The sequence below is a fragment of the Apodemus sylvaticus genome, chromosome 14 (genome assembly GCF_947179515.1).
Source record: "Apodemus sylvaticus chromosome 14, mApoSyl1.1, whole genome shotgun sequence".
NCBI classification, from domain to species: Eukaryota; Metazoa; Chordata; class Mammalia; order Rodentia; family Muridae; genus Apodemus; species Apodemus sylvaticus.
The window spans coordinates 26,013,670-26,037,236 of NC_067485.1; the positions used below are offsets into that span (position 1 = coordinate 26,013,670).

Sequence of the window (23,567 nt, forward strand, 5' to 3'; positions counted from 1 at the left end):
AAATAGAAGAAAAGTTTATGCTGCTCTTTTGGACAGGTTTTTCTTTTTGTTTGTGTATATCCTCAATCCTGGGTTTAAATAAGATAGTAGTTTTTCCCACCACAATATTTTTATTATTATTTGGGAATTTCATACCATGCACCCCATCATACTCACTTCCCATCACTTCCATCCTTGTGCCCGCCCCTAGAAAACAAGCAAGCAAACCTATCAAGTCCAGTTTGTGTTGCCCGTATACTCACTGTAGCGTGGCCAAAGTCCCATTAATGAAAACTGAGTCCTCCCCACCCCAGCCACCAACTGCTGAAGAGCTACCCTTCAGCATATAAGATAGTGTTTAAAACAAACAGACCTCCCCCAAAAATGTTACCTTCTTTGACATGGTCTGTGTAAACAAAATACCATCTCACAAGAAGCAGAGAAAGCATCTGAATAAATGTTCAGACAAAATAAACTCTATGGAGAGCGCTGTAAAATAGAAAAGGGACATTGAATTAATAAAATTCCTGTTTAAATTCAAACCCATATCCAAAATTTATATTACAAGTGGTAATTAGGAATTAGATTCAAGGGGCCCTCATATTTGTGACAAAGTTTAATTAACACCAGAGCTTATTCAGTGAAATTTCAAACATTTACAAGCCACAAAAGGGGTTTCCAAAAGTGTGGTGAGCTGGTACATTTATTTCATCAAGGGGCCTTGCCCAGTTCTACCTTTACACACACAGCACCCAATGTCTTCATTTGCCCTGGACAATTTCATGGAAAAGTAGTGTACAGAAAATAAATATTTGATAAATGACTCTTTTTAAGTCAGCGGGCTGTGGTGGGTACCACCTGTAATCCCAGCACTTGAGGTCTAACAAGAGTTCAAAATGATCCTCATCTATGAGAATCTAAGCTAGGCTAGGCAAATGAGACCCTGTCTCACGCAGGGCAAAACAAAAAAATCTACTTTAGGTTAACAGGACTGTTAAGTGTCTAAATGCCGATGTATTTCGCAATTCTTTTATCATCTTTGTGTATAAATAGAAGAAATAGAAGACCCATTCCATCTAGATTTATGCTTTTCAACAGCGGGCTAGCCAATGGCAAGAAACTGGGATCTGAAAGGCAGGCTCTCAGAAGTAACTAAGACCCCATCTGTCTTTTCCTTGCTGCAGCCTGGCTCGCCGGGACAGGAAAGGGATAAAAGGTCTGCAGAGGTCTGGAAAAGCAGTCTTTCAAAAGAGGTTCTTTCAAAAGAGCTGCGGAGCTCTAGTCCTCCATTTCCCCCTCCCCAGGGGTGTTTTGAGCAGAGTATAAGGATCCCCGTTCTGTCCCTGACAGCTGTCAGACAGCCCCAGGAAACCCAAGAGGTTGATGCACCCCAAGGTATCCCAGTATCCCAAGTATTAGTCTGGGTGCCCCTCAGGGGAGTGGGGGTGCAGCCTAAGCCTAGCATCACAGAAGAGTGCTCCCTCCACCCCAGGACCCTGGAAGGAAGACCAGGCTGCTCTCTAGATGTCACTCACCGCGGGCATCCCGAGACTTTAAGGGACCCACTGTGTCGTTCAGAGCCCAGGTGCGCCTAGCTGCTCCCGCCTTTGATGGTCAGACGTCCTCACTGAGATCAAAGCAAAGATCCAAGTCGCAGGTGACTCTTGGATTTCAGTTTTCTCCAAGAAACTCCAATTGGATGAACCTGATCCTGAACTCACTGGACTCCGGTGTTTGAGATTCTAGAAAGCCAGCACGAGTGGCAAGATCAGGCTGGGGCACACCACACACCTGCGGAGCAAGGCACGCCTGCTTAGCCTGCTTACACAAACACTGTCAGGAGCGGAGCTGTTTTGAGGTCACATCCTTGTGGCTGAAGCCAGTGAAGTTTACTGCTCTTCAGAAACCGACCAAGTTCCCAGCCCGAATCATGGTGGTTTGAGTTTGGTTTGGTTTCAGGGTCTCATGGAAACTTAGTCTGTAGCCCAGAAAGCTTAGAGTGAGTCATCAGACCAGGGTCTCAGCCGCCTCTTTACCAAAACAAAATCGCCCTGGGAAGGGGAATTCATGTTCAGAAGGAGGTGTGGTCCTTGGACACAGAATCACTACTAAAACCCCGATACCATAAAATAGTTAAATGGCACCTCAGTCAGAAGGAAAGGGATCAAATTTGTTTTCTTGAGTCTCACTAAGCAGCCGAGGCTGAACTATGGCCTCTGCCTCCCGTGGTTCTGTGATTACAGACTTGAGCCACCTGAGAAGGATTTTAAAAAAAAAAATAGCTTGGTTTCCAGACACTTCATTTAACCTAACGTCAGGAAGTGCACCAAAACAGATCCGAGTTGGGAACACTTCCTATAACAGTGACCTGCACTATGGGATCTTCTCGGTTTATTTTTCTTTGTTTATTGCCCGATTTAATTACTTACTTATGTATCTATTTGTTTCAGCTACGACTGACAATGGAATAGTGCCAGGTGCAAGGCAAGTACACGGGGAAGAGATTCTGGAAGCTTCCTTCACTCATAGGCTAGGATCCCACATTGCGGTGGCCAGAGAGAGATGCTTAAGGGTTTCTTATATTGAGTGTCCCCAGTGCCGGAGCTGTCAAAGAGAGGCAGATGAGAGAGAGAGAGGAGGTCGCTTAGTTGTGGATGCTCTTATTCCTCTGAACAGGGGTCCTCTGAAGTATCTGCGGCCAAAGGTAATCTAGGGATAGCAACCACAGCAGCAATACATTCTGCGTTGGCATGGGTGGCTGCCCTTCTGTGTGGCGAGTGAGAGCTCTCAGAATCCTGGTCTCTTTTTCTTTAACTATGGATGCAGAGAGATGGGGAGAGGGAGAAGGGGAGAAAGAGAGAGAAAGAGAGAGAGAGAGAGAGAGAGGAGGGGAGAGGAAAGGAGACAATTCTTTGGACTAGAGCTCCAGCTACACTTTAAGTTCTACCTCCCTCTCCATCTAGCCCAGGGTCATCTGGCCCCAACCCCCAGGTTTACTTCCCAAGACTTTTTCTGGTGGTCAGGTTTGTCCCAGGCTACAGTGTGTGTAGGCTTGAGAACTTACTGGAATGCTAGGTTCGCTCTCTGCACAGACTTGGGGACAGAGCAACCACTACCGCAGGAACCGAGAGAACCGAGGAGACTTTGCCCAGGTTGGAGGTGCCTGCTGTTGGCTCTCCAGTCTCCCTCAGTTTTCCCACTTTGCACTAGAACTAGCTCCAGGGAGACAGCTGGAAACCTTTGTGTCCGGTGAACCAACAGAGAGGCTGACAGACAATGGGTTTGGCTTTCACATTCATGAAACAGTCCTCCTTGTTCCCCACTGCCCAGTGCGTAACTTCATTCCCCTTGGCTCAGCCACTTTAACTCTCCCCTGCATTCCAGGGTTCCGCTCACAGAGAAGCCTGCGGGCAGCCAGCGGGAGCTGCAGGTGCAGGAGAGGCAGCCAGCCCAGCAGAGACAGAGATGCTAGCAGTGTCTGTACAAACCTGCTTAAAGATGCTTCTGTTCAGAGGGATGCATTTCAGCACCTCAGCCAATGACAGGGCACCCACTGGGGTCTCTCTCTGTGTGTGTGTGTGTGTGTGTGTGTGTGTGTGTTTCTTTCTGTTTCCTTCTCTGTCTCACTCTGTCTCTGTCTTTCTGTCTCTCTGTGTGTGTATGTGTGTTTCTTTCTGTTTCCTTCTCTGTCTGTCTCACTCTGTCTCTGTCTTTCTGTCTCTGTGTGTATGTGTGTTTCTGTCTCTGTGTGTGCGTTTTGTGTCTGTCTGTGTGTCTTTTTCTCCCTCTGTCTCCCTCCATCTCTGTCTTTCTCTGTCTCTGTCTCTCTCTCTCTGTTTCTCTGTGTGTGTGTCTGTCTCTCTCTCTCTCTCCCTCTGTCTCTGTCTCCTCCCTCTTCCCTCCTCCCTCTCTCCTCCCTCCTCTTCCTCCTCCTCTTTCACTCACCTCCCTTGCCCTCCTTCTCACTTGGGAAGAAGTCACCCTGCACACTCCTTGTTCCCATTCCTCTTTCAGGACCCTGGCTGGAGAGTGCTAGAGGCCCCTCCGGTGCCAGCAGACAGCATGCAGGACACAGACTCTGTGCTTTCCTACGGGATGAGACTCACCTGGGACATCAATGACCCACAGATGCCTCAGGTGAGGGACACACTGCACTTTGGGTAAAATTCGACACTGTCCAGTCAAAGGGCAAACCGCAAGAGACCACACACACACACACACACACACACACACACACACGGGTCTTCAGATATGTAGGTATATAGGAAAGTTGGACTCTACAGAGAGCAGAATTCAGTTTATTGATGTGTCTTTTTAGAATGATTTATGTGTGATTCTCTGAAACACACTAAAAGCAACAGAAATGCAGACTTAGGTCCCCATGTAGCCAGACTCTCCATTCTCTTAACCAAGGTGGAAACTGAGGCTTTTTTTTTTTTTTTTTTTTTTTTTTGAGACTTGAGATTGATACAAATTCAAGACCAGTCAGGGCTACTTAACAAAGCCTCATTTCAAAACAAAACAACAAAAGCCTCACTCCTTACTCAATTAGTCAAGATTCAAGAGAAAGTTTTGGAGAAATGTAAATACCACTGATTCTCACATGGCCAAGCCAGGCATGAGGAGGTGTCTGGATTCTAAAGCAAATATCCAGACTGGAGCAATTGTTTGAAAGAACTCCATCCCCGCTGAGAAGATTCCACAGTCGGGTTGCCAAAGCCACCTTGCTCAGTTCCCTGGCAGTGGAATGGTTGTCCTTTGGGGGTAAATTAGTTTTTTCATTATCTGAGGTAAGTTCAGAAAATGAACTGGGCAATTTGTGTTTAGATCAAGACTAATGGCTGAATGTGTGTGTGTGTGTGTGTGTGTGTTGTGTGTAATGTGTGTAATGTGTGGTGTTTATGTTGTATATGGGTATGCATATTTATGTGTGGTATATGTGTGATGTATGTATATGTGTATGTGGTATATGGGTGGTATGTGTATATGTGTTTGGTGTATATGTGTATGTTGTGTAATATATAGTGTGTTGTGTGTATGTATTTGTGTATGCATATTTATGTGTGGTATATGTGTGATGTATGTATATGTATATGTGTGTTATGTGTATATGTGTTTGGTGTGTATGTGTATGTTGTGTAATATATAGTGTGTGTTGTGTGTATGTATATGTGTATGTGTAGTGTGTGTATGTATGTGTGGTGCGTGTGTATGTTGTGGTGTGTATGTGTAGTGTGTTTGCAGTATATGTATGTGTGTGGCATGTGGGTGGTTTGTGTGTGTGGTGTATGTGTGTGTGTGGTGTAGATGCATGGATATGGGTGGGTGTGGGTGTGGTGTGTGGTGGATATGGTGTGTGAGTAGAGTGTGTGGTATATGTGGGCTGTGTGTGGCATGTGTGGTGTTCATGTGTGCAAATGAACACTTAGGGGCTGAAGAAGATTTGCTTCCCTAGCATTTGTAAAGTGGGCTTCCAGTAAATTCCTGGGCCAAGGGTTTGAAATGTGGCATTTATCTGGCCTCTGTGCTTTGCCAGATAATAGCGGACATGAGAAACGTGTGAGCAGGATGTGTGGCCTCTGGTGGAGGCCAGCATTTTCCTAATGGACATATATGTAAGGAGCTTGACTCCCTTGCTTGTGCTCGGCCTGCCTCCTTCAGCATCTTGCGGGACAGCGGTTCTGAACATAGATCTCACCATGCATGTCCCATTACTGCTGACTTCTGCCACTGTAAATTCCAGAGAAAACAATCTAATCTTGGATTTTGAAAAAGAATCAGATCCAAATGATACAAAAGAACATGATCTCAAAGATGTGTAGACTTCCTGATAAATAGAAATTAGTTTTCCTTTTTTTGGGGGGGGGGGGATCTGCTTTTATTTTTTTTATTGTATGTATACCATGTGCGCACATGTGTGTAGAGGCATGTGTGGAGGTCAGAGGATGGCTTTCCTGAGTCAGTTCTCTCTCTGTCAGCCATGGGATTTAGGATTTAACTCAGATGGTCAAGTTTGCAAAGCCATGCCTTTGCCTGCTAAGCTGTCTCACCGGCTCAGGGAGTCTGGTCTTTAATGGGGTATATCTAAGATGTGTGTGTGTGTGTGTGTGTGTGTTGTTAACACATTAGAGCAAATGAAACCTCCTTTCAGGTATGCATATGCCACACAGACACCCAGATGTACACACACAGCCCCGTGCATACTGGAGAAACTTATCATTCTCTCCCTTCTAACTAACTGGGTGAGTGAGGTAAACTGGCTATGCGACCTTGTGAGTGTCCTTGAACTTTTGTTAGTCTCAGGCTGCTGTCATCAAATGGTGAAACTAGATAACAATCTCAAATTTTCCTCAGACATACTGTCATCTTGCAATGTGTGCACATGTCTGCATTCATGTGTGTGTGTGTGTGTGTGTGTGTACATGAGCACATGTGTGCGTGTGCATGTGTGTGTGAGCATATGTGTGTGTGTGTGTTTTAGAGCAAATGAAGCCTCTTTTCAGGTATGCATACCACACAGACGACACACAGATGCACACACATAATTAGAAACAAATGTAAATGAATCTTTCAGCCGCTAAATGAAGGCAGACTTGAATGCTTTCCTTTTTAGGGCAGCTGGTCAGTTGTAAGTGTTTGAATTTTGCCTTGCTTTACTGGATCTGTGATTAGGCAAACAAGAAAAATGTCCCCAAATTGCATTCAACTCAATGCATTGGGAAAAAACGTAAAACCTGTCACCCCGGGCTCATTATTTAACTTATCTTTGCAATGTGCCCTGAGTCCATTTTTCCATAGACGAGATTAACCTGAACCACTTTCTCCATCTTGGAGATTTTGGTCATCAATGTAAATACTGACTTTTTAAGAAAGAGTGAGCTATCTGTAGATCTAAAGAATAGCTTGTGCATAAAACAGAATGTTTGTTTTATATTTTGACATCATTTGCATACATTGTGGTGACCTAAATGCTGAGCTGTGAAATTCAGAGATTAAAATGTGCTTTAATATTCCAGTGCTTGGTGAAAGCCCACTGAACACCCAAAATATAAAAGCAGAAGGATCAAGAGTTCCAGGCCATCCTCAGCTACACTATAAGGCCAGGCTGAGCTACATAATAGCTTGCCTTAAAAAAAAAAATGCCAGGTGGTAGTGGCACATGCTTTTAATCCCAGCACTCAGGAAGCAGAAGCAGGCAGATCTCAGTGAGTCTGAGGCCAGCCTGATTTACAGAGTGAGTTCCAGGACAGCCAGAGCTACATGGAAAAACCCTGTCTTACAAACAACAATAACAATGATAACAAAATTAACATACAAGAGTAGCTGGTAAATGGAAAATGCTCAGTAAAAGGTCATGTATGTCAAAATTATATAGAAACAGACATTATATCTTAAAGTATGAGGCAAAGGCCACCAGATAGGGGTGCTAAGTTGATGCTCAATACCTTAGATATGACACATTATTCTATATGGTTCTCTGAAGAACCGTATAGTTCTTTGAAGAGCACGGAGATCCCATGTTGCTGAGGTAGGAGATGGTAGTCCAGTTTCAGACATGCAGTCCTCCAAAGCTTACAATTTATCATGAGGACTAGGTCCTACATCAGAATACGTTTTAAAGCTTGCAGGAGTGCAGAGGGAAACTTACTACCTCTGAGCGTTATTGCCCAAGGGGTCATGACTGGTCTGATTGGGACGGAGTGTCGGGAGCTTTTGGAGAAAAGTACTGACCTGAAGGTATTTGCCAGTTAAGCTGCATTTCAGTGGGAGAGCATTCCACCCACTTTCAGCCCTAGCACTCTGAAGACCTGAAAATGTTTAAATAGAATATCAACCACAAAAAGCCCAGGCTCTAGAATCAACAATAGGTTAAACCTAGCCCGTAGCAGGCCCTGGTAGCTGTGTGAACTCTGACAAGTCAACTGTTCTCTCTGATCTCCAGGACCTTTCCTATAAAATGGGCCTGATAATTAGCCCTACTGCCCACACATGGCATAAGGGCTAGGTATATTAATATGCGTATGTCACTCAGAAACATACATAAACATCAGTATCTTATAGACATGTGTTACTTAGGATCTGTCAGGTGTGCAGCTAGAGATGAATACTGTATATACTAAAATAATTTGGAGGTATAAACATTTCTAGAGCTACCAAAAAAAAAAATCCTGTTTTATCTTCCAGTGCATGGAAAAAGCTAAAGGTGGGGTGCCTGTGATCCCGGCTCCTTTAGGTAAAGTCCTCTTTTGTCTGCCATCTTTTCCCAGGAACCAGCACACTTTGACCACTTCCAGGAGTGGCCTGACGGCTATGTGCGCTTCATCTACAGCAGCCAGGAGAAGAAGGCTCAGCGCCACCTGAGCGGCTGGGCCATGCGTAACACCAACAACCACAACGGCCACATCCTCAAGAAGTCCTGCCTGGGCGTGGTGGTGTGCGCACGTGCCTGTGCCCTGAAGGACGGCTCACATTTGCAGCTAAGGCCAGCCATCTGTGACAAGGCCCGACTGAAGCAACAAAGTAAGAGCAGGATAGCTCAGGGGGGTGGCTTTGGAGCTCCTGGTTCTGTTCCTAGCTGGTGCCCCTCTACCTTCCTTCAGAAGGTTCTGGGCTGCGGGCCAAACCTAACCTTTCTTCCTCTGGGGTTTGCAGAGAAAGCTTGCCCCAACTGCCATTCAGCTTTGGAGCTGGTTCCTTGCCGAGGACACAGTGGATACCCTGTCACCAACTTCTGGCGACTGGATGGCAATGCAATCTTTTTTCAGGTAAGTGAGGTCAGAACATCCATCGTTTGTACTAAGTATTTCTATCATTCCTCGTGCAGCTAAGTGCCTCCCTGGAGATTAAATCGCAGGTCCCCTGTGAGCTCACTGGTTCCTAAGAATCAGCAGACAGGCTGTTGCATAGATTTTGTTGTTTCCCAGACAGGGTGAGGTTGCACAATCCAGTCTGACCTAGAACTTGCTAGGTAGCCCAGGCTGGCCTGGAACTCATGACCTGCCTACTTTAGCCTGCTGAGTTCTGGTATCATGGCTGTGTGGCATCTTGAACGGCTCAAGGACCAGATGTATGAATCCAGTTACATTTGTTTGAGGGAGTATTTCGGTTGCGAGCTACCTTCTGAGATATCTATTGTACTTGTTGGCTTTTTTTCCTTTGAGAAACAGGGTTCTAATACAGGATAGCCTGGAACTCACTATGCAGCCTAGGATAGCCTCCTAGATACCGTGACCCTCCTGCCTCACCCTACCAAATGCTGGATAACAGGCATGAAACTGCCACACCCAGCTACAACATTTGCTACTGGTGCTCTTTTACTTTGAATAACAGTTGTTTTTGATGAAAAGTTTGAAAGTAAATGACAAGCAGGGAAAGACATAATCCAGTTTGGACCAGCTCCCCACACCGCCGCTTTTTTCTAGAGAAACTGATAGACAATTTCATTTCTTCATTCACACAGGCCAAAGGGGTTCATGATCATCCCAGACCAGAGAGTAAGTCTGAGACAGAAGGCAGAAGAAGTGCCCTCAAGAGACAGATGGCCTCTTTCTACCAACCCCAGAAAAGGCGATCAGGGGAGTCTGAGGTAAGGACTGACCCCACCCAGAGGTCTGTGTTCACTTCCAGGGCCCACTCATTGACAGCTACCTATGAGATGAATGCCAGGTATCAATTACAAAGGTTGAATCTCATATGAAAATGACATACCATACCTCTAGCAAACATCGTTGAACCGACACTTGGCTCAGGGCCATCATCCCTTCTTTACAATAGGGAAGTGGTCCCTAGAGGTGATGGGATTAGGATGTTTGCTATCATATGCGAGCGCGGTTGTCCAACAGTACAGGGCACTGATGGATAAGGGTGTTCTGTGTTTACTACAACCAAAGTAGCTGTGTGAAGGGACAGACAAGCTTTCTTCCGGCCACTTGATCAAATTGCATTCCCCATCAAAATGTGCCCATCAGACAGGGAGCATGAGCAGAGCAGCCCCTGACGTTGTTCAAGCCCTTGCACCTGCCAGAGTGCTGACGTATGCAATCCAGGGTTACAGAAACCCTGGGGAGAGCTAGCTACAACAAACCTGGATTTAAAGTGCTGACCCACAGAAAAAGGAAAGCCCCTGTTCAGTTGGCAGGGACCGGACAGGATTTAAAGGCAGAAAGTGGCTCCTGGACCTCCACTGTTCAGAGCACGTAGATGAGCATGGGTCTGTTAGCTGCTCAGACCCCACCCTGCCTGGCTACTGGGGACCTTCCTCATTCAGGGCATCCATCAGCAGCCTCTGGACCCCAACTGTGAACCTTAACATGGTGTGGTTCACTAAACAGAAGTATATTTTATTTATGTGGTTGGTTGTTACTATGAGTGAAGATGTATATAGCATTTACAGATCATATGTTACAGTATGCATTATGTGTCATATGTCTGATTTGTGCCTTTTTATTTTTTAGGCAAGAAGTGCTCAGGACATCAGGGGACATCTCAGTAGCATGCTTGCCCCGGAACCCACAGAACTGTTTGATATGACTACTGATACCAGCTTCTCTATTACAGGGCAATCCTGCCCTTCTTTCCCAAACTCTGATGTCCACAGAGTTAGCTGTGACCCACCCACCTTTCAAGGAGATGTAATACTGCCCTTTCAGAAATATTCAAATCCAAGCATTTATTTCCCTGGGCCACCTTGGGCTTATGAATTGGCAAGTCCTGGGGTTACAAGTTCGAGTCCATATCCCACCCTGTATAAAGATTCCTCCATTGTCCCTGATGACCCAGACTGGATTCATCTAAACTCACTGCAATATAATGTCAGTTCATATGGCAGCTATGAGAGAAGCATGGACTTCACAGCTAGATATCATGGCTGGAAACTGACACATGGGAAACCCAGCCTTGAGGAGAAGGTTGACTGCGGGCAGTGCCAGGCTGTGCCCGCGTCGCCATATTACAACCTTGAGCTGCCCTGTAGGTACCTGCCAGTGCCACCAGCGGGTACCCAGGCCATGCAGACAGTGATCACCACCACAGTGGCTTATCAGGCTTACCAGCACCCTGCTCTGAAACACGGTGACAATGTGCAGGAGGTTAGCAGCCTTGCCGGCTGCACCTACGCTTCTGAAAACCCCCCAATGCCCATCTATCCACAAACCTTAGACCCTCAAGAGGGAGTCATCCAGGCAGCCTCTCCTTCAGGGAGAGCCCCTGTGGAAGTCCCTGGAGATTGCCTAGCTACCCAACCCACTCTGGCTTTTCCTCATGAAACAAGTCCCTCCAGGACAGATGGAGCAGACGTGTGGGATGTGTGTCTGTCTGGGGTGGGCTCTGTGATAGGCTACTTGGATAGGACAGGGCAGCCCTTTAGCTTTGACAATGAGGACTTTTAGGGAGGATTCCAGGATGCACACACTGTGGCAATGAAGTACAGGCAAGAAAACGCATGCCAAGGGCCAGTTGGTGGTTGCTTAGGCAGTTCACACACACACACACACACACACACAAACACACACACAAGGCTAGAGTGAGTGTAAAGGCACACTGAGAAATTGTAAGTTGGGAATGCTAGGTGCTGGAAGTTTGCACAGCATTTTGAAACCTGCCACACCACATAGGCCATTAGGAGTGTAAGCATCCCAGATGAACAAATAAACCGGAGGGACCTGCAAGGCCCTGGCCAGACCTTCCTTAGCTTACCGGCTAAGGCTCCTGTTCTCACTATTAGTATTTGCCTTTTAGACTTTTAGGAAAATTCCATACAGTCATAAACAGCCTCCGAAGGCTATTTAAGTTACATAGGTATGGAAATCTGGAGAGAAATATATGAAATGTAGCAAGGGTTCTATTGCACTGCAGGCTTTTCCATGCATCTGCTGAAAATTCTGTAAACCAAGAGGAACCCTCCATAACACAGGATGCTATGACATCTGTGAACTGAAGCTCCCGGGGTGGAGAGAGTCAAGCCTCACCTGAGTTAAAGATTCCACAGTGTTGACTGACTGGCAAGAACTTCTGTGCTGTTGAGAGTTGGAATGTTGCAGGTCTGAAGCCAGATCTGTGACTTTAACCCCTTAATAGCCATGTATCATCTATTAAATGATTACGTGGATCCCTTTGGGATGTGCAGATAAACTCCAAGTTTTCACTTCCTCCAAAGGCTAAAAATGTCATCAAGTATCATCTTAGGCCCATAAAAGTCTTTTTCTGCCTTACTATATATAACCTGTCTACCTGGTATTTCTACAAATGAATTATTCAAATACCTTGATTTATGAGTTCCTTTGTTTTATTACTATAAAAGCTTTATGAAATGGCTCCCACCATGTTCAAACCTGTTATTGGGAGCAACCCAAATCTATGTTCCCTACTGCATGTTAACCTAATGTTTAGCTCCGTAATAAATTATTTTTCATTTTCTTTGAGATAAGAGCTATGGTTTTGTGTCAACACACCTCAGTAATCCCAGCAGTCTGAAGGCTGAGGCAGAAAGATGAGCCTTTGACACTTACTGTAGATGGCTTTTCAAACATCAGTTTCTACCAGACAATTTTTGTGTTTCATAAGTCACTGAGAACAGAAGTCCAGACTTCTAACTTACTGGTAAGACACAACTCAGAATATAAACACTTTAAAACTGTCACCAGTTTAGACACAATTAGCCTAGATTTACTGGTTTCTATGCTGACAAAACTGAACTTAATCTATTTTAATAAAAAGAAATGATGTTGTTCTACGGAAGTTAATCTATGGAAGAGTTTATGTTTACTAACAATCTGGTGGGGTTGGTAGTTCTTACTGTGTAGCTGGTTATTCAATGGCTGAGTGTCTGCTATGGTTGGGACACCCTGGAGATCCAATTCTCTGAGGAGGACAAATTGCCTTGAGTCTGTGAAATGCAACACCAGGCATTCACTGAACCACGGGAGCATCAAGTGATGACAGAATGGTCAATGTTCCCAGTGACCTGTGTCTGTTTGTGCAGACGCCAGGAAAAGCATTTCAAGGTGATTCTCAGGAACTTGTCAGAGATTATAGATCGAAAGTGCTTACTAGCTGATAACACCTTACAGTATGATTTGAATATTTCTTGGACTAGAAATGTAAACGCCAAGTTGTTCTCAAAAAGGTAAATACATCCAACAAAGATAAATATGTCCAAACGGTAAATATTCCAACAAAGTACAGACACAAACAATTTGAATTCCCACAGTTACCAACGACTTTTTGAGCGTTTTCCAGGAGAAATTCTAAATTAGGTATGAAACCCATTCTAATAATGTATCTGGTCACTGATATGAAGGGCAAATTCTCCAGTTTTCATTGGACATCTGCCATGGTGGGCTATCTCACTGTGAAGGACTACTCAACAGTCAATCAAAACACCCAGGACCAAACACCTCCAGTAATACTTTCTGGCATGCAGTTGTGCCCTAATCAATTCTGACATCAGATTCATCAGAGTACCCCTACCCCTACTCCTTAGTGAACTGTGGAATCCTGGACAGATCAAGCCAGAAAGGACAGCATTCAAGTAGGCTCCATATTTGTGGGTGTTCTCTAGAGAAAAGAAACAACAGAGACACACGTGTGTGGATGCACATTCACACATAAGCTTACACTCACACACGCACAACCCTGATGGTTTCCAACTCACAGCTTTTTCTCTTTACAGTGGCGTGCAAACAATGGCATTCAGTACGAATTCTGATTTCGAACTTGTTCTTTTCCTGCCCTCCCGGTGTGCCCTCGAACCAGTTTTGTTACTGTGGTGTGGTGGTTTGAAGATGCTTGGCCCATGGGAAGTGGCACTATTTGGAGGTGTGGCCTTATTGGAGGAAATGCTGTTGGAGGAGGTCACTGTTGGGGTGGGCTTTGAGGTTCTATGCTCAAGCTCCACCCAGGGCGGAAGAGAGACTCTCTTCCTGGTTGCCTTCAGAAAGCAGTCTCCTCCTGGGTGCCTTTGAATCAAGATATAGGGTCCTTCTCCAGCACCATGTCTGCCTGCACACTGCCATGCTTCTAGTCATGGTGATAAGAGACAGACCTCTGAAATTGTAAGCCAGCCCCAATTAAATGTTTACCTTTATAAGAGCTGTCTTGGTCATGATGTCTCTTCACAGCAATAAAACCCAAACTAAGACACTCGGGAAGCAACCTGTTCTTTAGCTTCTGATAAAGCCACCTGAGGGTGGCTTGCTGTCTTCTAGTGTGTTGCTAACCTGGGGTGCTCAGGGAGAGGACCTACACACACATATGTGCACATGTGTGCATCTTATGTTTATGTGTGAATAACACACAAACACAGGAAAGATTTTTTCTTTTTTCTTTCTTTCTTTCTTTTTTTTTTTTTTTTTTTTTTTTTTTTTTTTTTGGTTTTAAGTCATCGGCTCATGTGATTATGAAGCGAACAAGACTGAATCCACAAGGCAGGCACACAGAGAGAAAGATAGAAACACGTAATAGGAAATGGTAAGAGTGACACATAAAGGGGCTGACTCCAACCAATCTGAAATATACAATAAAAATAGATGCCACTGTACACCCTCTCTTGCTGGTATCTGTGTTTGTTTTGCAGACTGGAGATGACTGGGGGGTGCACTCAGCTTTGGGGTACTGAAATGGAGTGCTGCAGACATCTTGGAACCCAGAATCATGAATTTTGTGTTTGACTGTTGTTTTTGAGGTTGACTATGTAACCACAAATGCCCTGTAATCACCTGTGTGTGGTTTCCCCATCAGCAGAAGGATGGCAGTGAGCACCCCACCACAGACTGTTACAGGATCAAATATGGAAATGTTCATCAAAGCCCCATCACCTTTCTGGTGCTGAGTAAGCTAAAGCCTCAACCCTTTTCTATCTATCTATCTATCTATCTATCTATCTATCTATCTATCTATCTATCTATCTATCTATTTTACCTATCTATCTATCTATCTATCTATCTATATCTATATCTATATCTATCTAGTCATCTATCTCTATTATCAATCATTAATCATCTATCTATATCTATCCATCCATCTATCCATCTATCTATCTATCCATCCATCCATCTATTTATTTATCTCTCTATCATTCTATCCATCAACAGGATCTAACTATGTAGCCCTGGCTGGCCTGAAACTGACCCTGTGGACCTGGCTGGCCCTCAAACTCACAGAGATCTTCCTGCCTCTGCGTCCCAAGTGCTGGGATTAAAGGCATGCCTGGCTTATTATACTTTTGCTACAGTTCTCTCTAAATTACCAAGGCTGGCCTTGAACTCCCCACCTAGCCCAAGACAGCTTTAAATCTTCTAAGCTTCCTGTTTCTGCATCCTTAGCAGCTGGGTGAATTACACAGTCAGAATACCAGGTCCATCTGGAAGTGCTTTGTAAAGTCAATTCCTCCATGTGTTGGGAGCCTCCACTTCGTGTTAGAACTGACATCTTTCAGTGCTAGAACTATAACTGTAAGGGAGCAGATCCAAATCCTGCCCTCGGCTGAGCTGATATTCTATTTTCGAAGTCTGACCCTGCAGCAAGCAATTGTCAACAAGTAATTAAACAGGTGACACAACGTGGTGAACCGTTAGGGAAGAAAATGAAGCGGAAAAGGTGTTGTGGTTTGAGTATGTCCCCTCCTGTGATAACACTAAGAGGTAAACCGGCTATGGGCAGATTAGATACCAAGGGCTGTGCCTCAGGAGGGACTTCGTGTTTGCATCACTACAGCATTCTGCTGTAGCAAGAAGCTCTTTGCCAGGCGCCAGCTTCTTGATACGGAACTTTCCAAGCACCAGAACCACGAGAAAGCATTTTCTTTCTAGACTTTACCCACCCTGCAGTATTCTTTTGTAGCAATACAAAACCATCTAAGAGGTCAGACATGGTGGCACACACTCAGCACATGAGAGGCCAAGGGAGAAGGATCTCCTCAACACATTCAAGGTCAGCCTGGATACACAGTGAATTTTAGGCTAGCCAGGGCTATGCGGTGAGAACCTGTCTTTAAAAACAAACAAACAAACAGGGGATGGGAAGTTGGCTCAGTGGTTAAGCGCACCGGCTGTTCTCCCAGAGGACCAAGGTTCAATTCCCAGCACCCACCGGCAGCTCAAAACTGTAACTCTGAAATTCACCACCTTCATGCAAGCAAAGCACTAATGCACATAAAATAAATATTTTTAATTATTAAAAACAAACAACTGGGGAAAGGGAATTAGAAGTATGGACAGCAGGAGGAAGCTTAGAGATCTGAGCTTCCCAGGCAGAGAGGATGATGAGTATGCGCATGCACAGGCTGGGACTCTTCTCTAGCTGAACACTTACAGAGAGAAGTAAAACAGGAAGTGGTGATGGTCGCCAGTTTTCTGGTGTTGAGACAAATACCAAGATCAAACCAACATAAGGAAGAGTTTTGCAATCCCTGAAGAATAAATTTCCACAAAGGGAGAGAAAGAGAGCATGGCAGAGGAACAGGAAGCTAAAAGATTCTTAATTCACAATATACTTGCAAAGAATTATCTGTCCTCTGAGAAGGTCACGTGAAGACATCTTCAGGATAGCTTATCTTTGAAGAGATTAAAAAGGGGCTGTCTCCAGGAAGCTAGAAGCTGCAAGGTCAGGCAGGCCCTGTCGGGGTAGTCACCAGGTCCCAGGATGTTCTGCCTGTCTTTGATAAGGAAGATGCTGATACTTTCAAAGTGCTCTATTGAACACTCTGCCCTGTGAGGGAAATTGGAAGAAAAAAATTAGTTGTTTAAATCTGTGTGAAGATGTAAGTACTGATTATACCGGGTGCAGTGGCTCTCAGGCTGTGATCTAAGCACATGGAAACAGAGGTAAAGTATATCCCTGGAAGTTTCAAGTTAGCCTGATCTATTTAGACAAGGTTAGGCAAGCCAGGGTTACATAGCAAGACTTGTCCCAAAGCAAAACAAAACAGAATTAGTAACTGAAAATGTGATTATTTGAGAATAACATAAACCCAATTGTCTATTTTTCTATCTTGTTTGTACTTAAGGGTTTTGTTTCTTTTTTTAAGCCATTGCCCATCACAACATCTGATTTTGATTTGGACATTTTAACAAGCTTACAGAAAGAGACGAATGTAGAGAGGGGCATCTGAAGAATAGTGACTCTAGAAAATGGCTGCCAAGCTTGAGTTTGTGTGGAGGGCATGAACCACGTGAGTCCCTGGATCACAGGTTTGAGCCTAGCCTGCATTACATGGTGAGATCTTACCTCAAGATAAAATGATAGTAACAAATACCCACAGATTGAAAATGAGCCACCCAACGTGAAAACACGTGCTTAAAACAAAACTCTGCTTTCCTGGAAGAGATGGAACATGGTCTGGGGCTATACCTCAGCCGTGGAGCACTAACCTACCCAACAAGTGTGAGGTCCTGAGTTCAATTCCAACCTAGATGGGATGGGGGCGTAAAAGACTTCAACAAGTGATTCATATAGAGGGCACATATATAAACATTTCTAGATATGTAAATAAGTAGGAAAATAGCTCAAGATGAGAAGGGAAAGCTGCCAATAGAAAATCATCCTAGATGTCACAGATGTTAAGAGTAACAACAAGAACTTTGCAACAGCTGTTAAAAATACTCAAAAGACTGACAAAGCATCCATTGTCACAGCAACTAAAGATGCAGGGCTTTCAGTGGGATGCTATCTAAAATGGAAGTTCTTTCAAAAGTCCGAATGAAGTAAGAGGTCACAACAGGGGAGGAGTTTTATAAAAGCACAAGGAACAAGGACCCAGGCAGACTGAGAAAACCAGGCAGACTGAACCAGAGCAGATCTGCAGTGTATCCCTCTGACAAAGAGTGGTCTCCACAATTGCTTACACACTCTAACAGCTCCACAGAGGCAGAGGGATATAAGCCAATCTGATTAAAGACACTCAAATGGTACGGACAAATATTTCTCAAAAGCAGATGGAAAAGTGGCCAATGTGCCCAGTGTGTAAACAACAACAAAAATTGATCAGCATCAGGAAAAGAAACTGAAAATCAGATTGAGACTTCATCCTATCCTGGGTAGGATGACTGTAATCAAATCAGCAGCAACAGCAACAAAAAGAAATGTTGGCCAGATGCAAAGAAAAGAGAAGTCATATGCTTATATATAATGCAGTGATATATATAGTGCTATATATAAACACTATATATATCATTACAAAATATAGTACAATATGTGTGTATATATGTATTATAAATGCATTTGTTGTAAGTTAGTATTATGTATAACTATCATTGTATACAATATAAATATCTTATATAATTATATTATAATTTATAATATATTATATACATCATATTATTTTTATTATATAAATATATATTTATATATATGGATGTAAATTATTATGGCCCTTATGGGAACCAGTGTAGAGAATCCTTCATAAGCTTAATATAATAAAATCACTATTATAACAAAATGACCACTAGCCAGTGGATATTCACAATAAACAAAACTAATGTCCGATAGACCTGTATTCCTCTTTGTTGCTCTGCTGCTCACATTAGCTAAAATGCAGGATCAAACTGAGGCATCCGTTGTTAGAGAAATAGATCTCAAAAAATACAATAACACATATTTGAAGTGTTAGTCACCAAAGGATAAAATGTTGTCATTTGTCACAACTTGGCTAGAATAGGTGGTATTATATTAAATGACATAAGACACAGAAAGATTAAAAAAAAAAAGACTATGATCTTATGGGTAGAAACCTAAAACACTGACTTCATAGAAATAAAGATTCTAGAGGGAAGGGCAAACAGTGCCTGGTTGCAGTGCTCAGCACAATTCTCTGGAGGAAATGGTGTTGGTGCTGGGCAGCATGGCAGGGCAAGAACATGGGGAAACCATTTAAAATATACTTTGCAAAGAGCTTGAAAGGGCATCCAGTGTCTCCCAGCACGAGGAATGGCCAGTGCTTGAGGAGTTGGGTGTACCAGTTACCCTCACTTGCTATTATACAATATGTAAATGAACCCAACCATCATGTTATACCCTCTAAATATGGATAACTAAACCACCAAAACAAAGCAGGCTGGAACTGAAAAACTAAACATCTGAAATTAAAACAAGCAAAAACCAAACCCCCTCCACAGGACAGGCCAACAGCAGATTGGAAGACATTTTATAGAAATCTGTTTTATAGAAATCTAAAAATGATAAATATGTTAAGTGTGAAGGTTAAGTCTTATTGATCACCTTGTAAATTAAATTGCTTGTAAATTAAAGCAAGGATTTTTTTTTATAGCTGGTAGAATGGCCAATTCATTGTAACTGGGCAGCATGGCAGGGCAAGAACATGGGGAAACCATTTAAAATATACTTTGCAAAGAGCTTGAAAGGGCATCCAGTGTCTCCCAGCACGAGGAATGGCCAGTGCTTGAGGAGTTGGGTGTACCAGTTACCCTCACTTGCTATTATACAATATGTAAATGAACCCAACCATCATGTTATACCCTCTAAATATGGATAACTAAACCACCAAAACAAAGCAGGCTGGAACTGAAAAACTAAACATCTGAAATTAAAACAAGCAAAAACCAAACCCCCTCCACAGGACAGGCCAACAGCAGATTGGAAGACATTTTATAGAAATCTGTTTTATAGAAATCTAAAAATGATAAATATGTTAAGTGTGAAGGTTAAGTCTTATTGATCACCTTGTAAATTAAATTGCTTGTAAATTAAAGCAAGGATTTTTTTTTATAGCTGGTAGAATGGCCAATTCATTGTAACGTACAATGATTAATATTGGCAAAATGAAGAAGGTCTTGAACTCCTAAGCACAGTGCACAGAGTCCACGATGCAGCTAGTATCAGAAACAAACCGTTCAACCATTACCCATTATGACCCAGAAATTCCACAGACACCCAAAACAATTAAAAATATATATCTACAAAATACACAAGGGATCCCCGTGGCAGCGTCATGCTCACCAAACACTGACCGACAAGAGTGTGAGCAAGTAATGGCCTGCAATTTGAACCATGTTTCATATGAGTCAATGATTCCAAGGGTGAATCACGGCCCTCTGCAGCGATGCGAGTGAGCTTCCAAAATCGTGCATTGAGGAAAAGTCTATAAAAGAGCACAGACCACACGAGTCGGGTTTTGCGAGATTATATGGTGGGTTACCATGGGTAGAAGGTAAGTTCCTGGCTGCTTTTGGTTCCAAGGACATCAGGGGACTGTGAACAATCTGCATGCTGACCCAGGCTGTGGTGACTTGGGTACACAATTATAAAAACGCACAAAGTCTGCACCCAAAATATGGCATCTCATTATCCTTTTCTATTTCAATTTTTTCAAAATTGTGTTTCCTGGAATAAAACAATACCCTCTGTATTAATAGTCCTCTGTCACTTACCTGAATCTAGAGAGGTAGAGAGTCTAACGCCCTTCAGTCCTGTTCTGTGTGTGTTCATGAGGATTCCTATATGCATGATGAATTAACTTTTAATATATAACTGGTAAAGTTAATGCCATAAGCTTTCATTCATAAAGGACTAGGAATGTACTTAAATATTAAAGACTTGTAAAACCTCAGATTGGTGTCCTACAAAAGCCACGCCAGAAAGGTTATGCAAAGACTTCTTTTAATATATGATGGTTGGAGTTACTTTACATGCTTAAAAAGAGCTGCATGCATAGCTTTCTGATACTGTTTCATTCAAAACATACCCCACAAAATCCCATTGTGACCTAGTTCTAGAATTCTTTATTTTTACCAAATCAAAGAGCCTAGGGATGTGAAGAAGATTATTATCCATCCCTGAGTTTCATAGTGTCCCTTGAGTAGATCATAATCATATTTCAGGGCCCTTGAACCTCATTTGGGGCAGTGACTGGATATCACGTTACTGTAAAACGTCCAAGTCAACAAACAAGACTATAAACAAAGTCAGTGGCCCTAGAGACATATTGATAGCGATCAGTCCCACAGAGTCGTTTTGACAGATGATGCATACCTCAGGTGATATAATTTATTACTTCCTCCCATGCTGGACAAACTCAGGACTGATCGGCGAATGGAATGAGGTAAGCTGGACAGCTATGCACCTGCTGCAGACAGGTCAGGGCTCGGGTTCCCAGCCCTCCCCCTGGGCCTTTGAGATCCCAGGAGTGTCCTCTAGAGATGTTTTGTCTGTTCTAATCAGGTGTTTGGGGCTTGCTGTCTTTTGATCTTCTAAATAAGGACACACACACACACACACACACACACACACACACCCTGACTACAGCCCCTGGGAACAGCATTGGATAGGTGTGGAAGGTCCCAGGTCTTCAATGCCACTCAGCCCAGATGCTGTTAACTGGCATTTCTGATTCTTATAAAAATCAGCAAACATGAATGCCAGTAAAAATCTCGACAGGTTGTAGTTACAGTAAAAACCCTACTTAAAAGGGGAAATGAAACAACTTGTTTAGAAGTCATTTTGAAAAGGTTTGCAGATTCTTTTTCAAACTTTGTAAACTACCACACAAGAACTCCTGGTCTCTCAGGGCCCTCTAACCTTAGCAACCTCCTCCTTCTTGGTATTTTAGATGCATCCTCATAGTGGAATCTCCTGGTACTGTTCTCCTGTGGCTGCTTTACTTCATTAACAGGAGTCTTCCATATATAGTGTGCAGTTGAATTTTCTTTTGTAAGGCTAAAAAAAAAGCACTTCCCTGTCTGTCTGTCCTGCCTTTTCCTTATAGACAGATAATCAGGCTGCTGTGTAGAATACTGCAGAGAATGTCCCCAAGAAGCTGTGTAAAATTGCAATCAAGTGTCTTAAATATATCTAAAAAATTAAAGTTCCTAGAGCAAGTTCTGTTTCTGTTTTAAATATTCTGAAGAGTATATACACATAGCATCTCAATATAATGCATGCCCTTCTCTTTCACAACTGAGATTTTATTGGCCTAGAAGCAGAGTACACACAGACAGTTTAATTCTTTTTTTGCTTGGTTGGTTTTTTTTGTTGTTGTTTTTTGGTTTTGTTTTTCGAGACAAGGTTTCTCTGTATAGCCCTGGAACTCACTATGTAGACCAGGCTGACCTCAAACTTAGAAATCCACCTGCCTCTACCTCCCAAGGGCTGGGATTAAAGGTGTGTGGCTGGAGGCTGTCATTTGAATTCTTAACACAAATACCCGGACTCTGAAGAGTTATATTGTGTTTAGGTACACAAATAAAGAGTTACCTATTGCTTCTCTTTGAACCTACTATGATGTTCCAGTATCCAATTTGGCAAATTTCTGTAAGACCTCACATAACAACCAAATGCTCATAATCGTCAGTTCCACTGACTTACAATTTTATGCCACATGCAGAACATACTCAAAATTTCCATCGATGCACAGCACATTATCACAACTGTTTAGAAAATGGATTGCCATGACCAGAGACATTAAATTTCTAACATAGCAAGGATCAAGGACTGGTTTTCTTAGGAAACGGTTGTACTAGAAACTCAAGACCAGATGTAACTGAAAATATTCTAGATGTGAATTGCACGAGTGAGATTCCAAATTGCTGTTTAGTATGCTTTGTATTGTAGGATACAATACAAAACGGAATGTTGTGGTGATACCCCAGCCCCCACCCCACCCCCATCCTGGGACAGTCACAGCCTCTCCTGATTCAGGATCCTGCTATTTTCTGGTTATACAAAAAAATAAAATAAAATAAACAACCAGCAATGATTTAACCTCTTAAAAAAATTTACATTTAAAAAAATGGGATGAGATAGGATTCCCTCACCTTTTAAAAATGTTTCTAGGGCTACTCAAAAACTTGAATTTACAAAATAGCTGATAAAATATTCCTATGGATTGTTACAAGGGAGGTGGGTGAGGAGCTCTGACAGACATGATGGGTGCTTAGTCGGACTTGACTTGTTTCTCTTCTTCAGAGGCTGGACGCTGGTTTTCCAGCTCCATTTTCTGCAGGCATATGAGTGGTTTGCTGGTCAGCCACATCCACCCGTCTGCCCTTTGCTGCTCTATTCCCTTTCGTTTGCACTTTTTGGTCTGATGATTTTTTTTTCCTTTTGCGCGGCCATTTTCAGTTCACATCCATCTTGGCAGAGAGGGGCTTGGCCTTGGCTGACAACTTCTGGAGTTAAGCAGCGCTTGGGCTCCACCTTCAGTGCTCCACCCTCCACCCCTCCCCTCTGGGCATCGTGGGGGCTTGGGATCCGAGATGCGGGAGATGCTGCGACGCCCAATCTCCCACGGAGCTACACTGCCTATCTGTCACCACAGTTCGTGAACTGCTGCGACCCTGCGAACTGTGGGGACGCTGGGAGAACCCATGCATCTTCTTGATGAGATCCTGGACCGGAAAAAGAACATAAGATAAACACTATGGGCTTTAGTTTGGGCCATCAAGATGAGTCTGCCACCATGCCTGATGGATGACCAGAATCTGATGCTCGGATTCTCAGGATGGAAGGAGAGAGCCGACCTTCCTTCTCTAACCTTCACAAGCACGTCACCGCACACTCGTGCATTCCCTCAGCCCTGCACAATAAACCATAAAATGTTCTCTGTTTGTTTATTCTGAGAAACAAACAAAGGAAAATAT

At 43.4% G+C, this 23,567-nt stretch overlaps 1 protein-coding gene across 1 annotated transcript; it reads left to right on the forward strand.

The window, feature by feature from the left end:
• The first annotated feature begins 3,047 nt into the window (after positions 1 to 3,047).
• Gcm2 (glial cells missing transcription factor 2) lies at positions 3,048 to 11,366 on the forward strand. The gene is made up of 6 exons (XM_052156597.1): positions 3,048 to 3,308; positions 3,994 to 4,116; positions 8,247 to 8,499; positions 8,632 to 8,744; positions 9,440 to 9,565; positions 10,434 to 11,366. Exons 1-6 carry the CDS (start codon positions 3,048 to 3,050, stop codon positions 11,364 to 11,366), a joined length of 1,809 nt encoding a protein of 602 aa, XP_052012557.1.
• Positions 11,367 to 23,567: the final 12,201 nt, after the last annotated feature.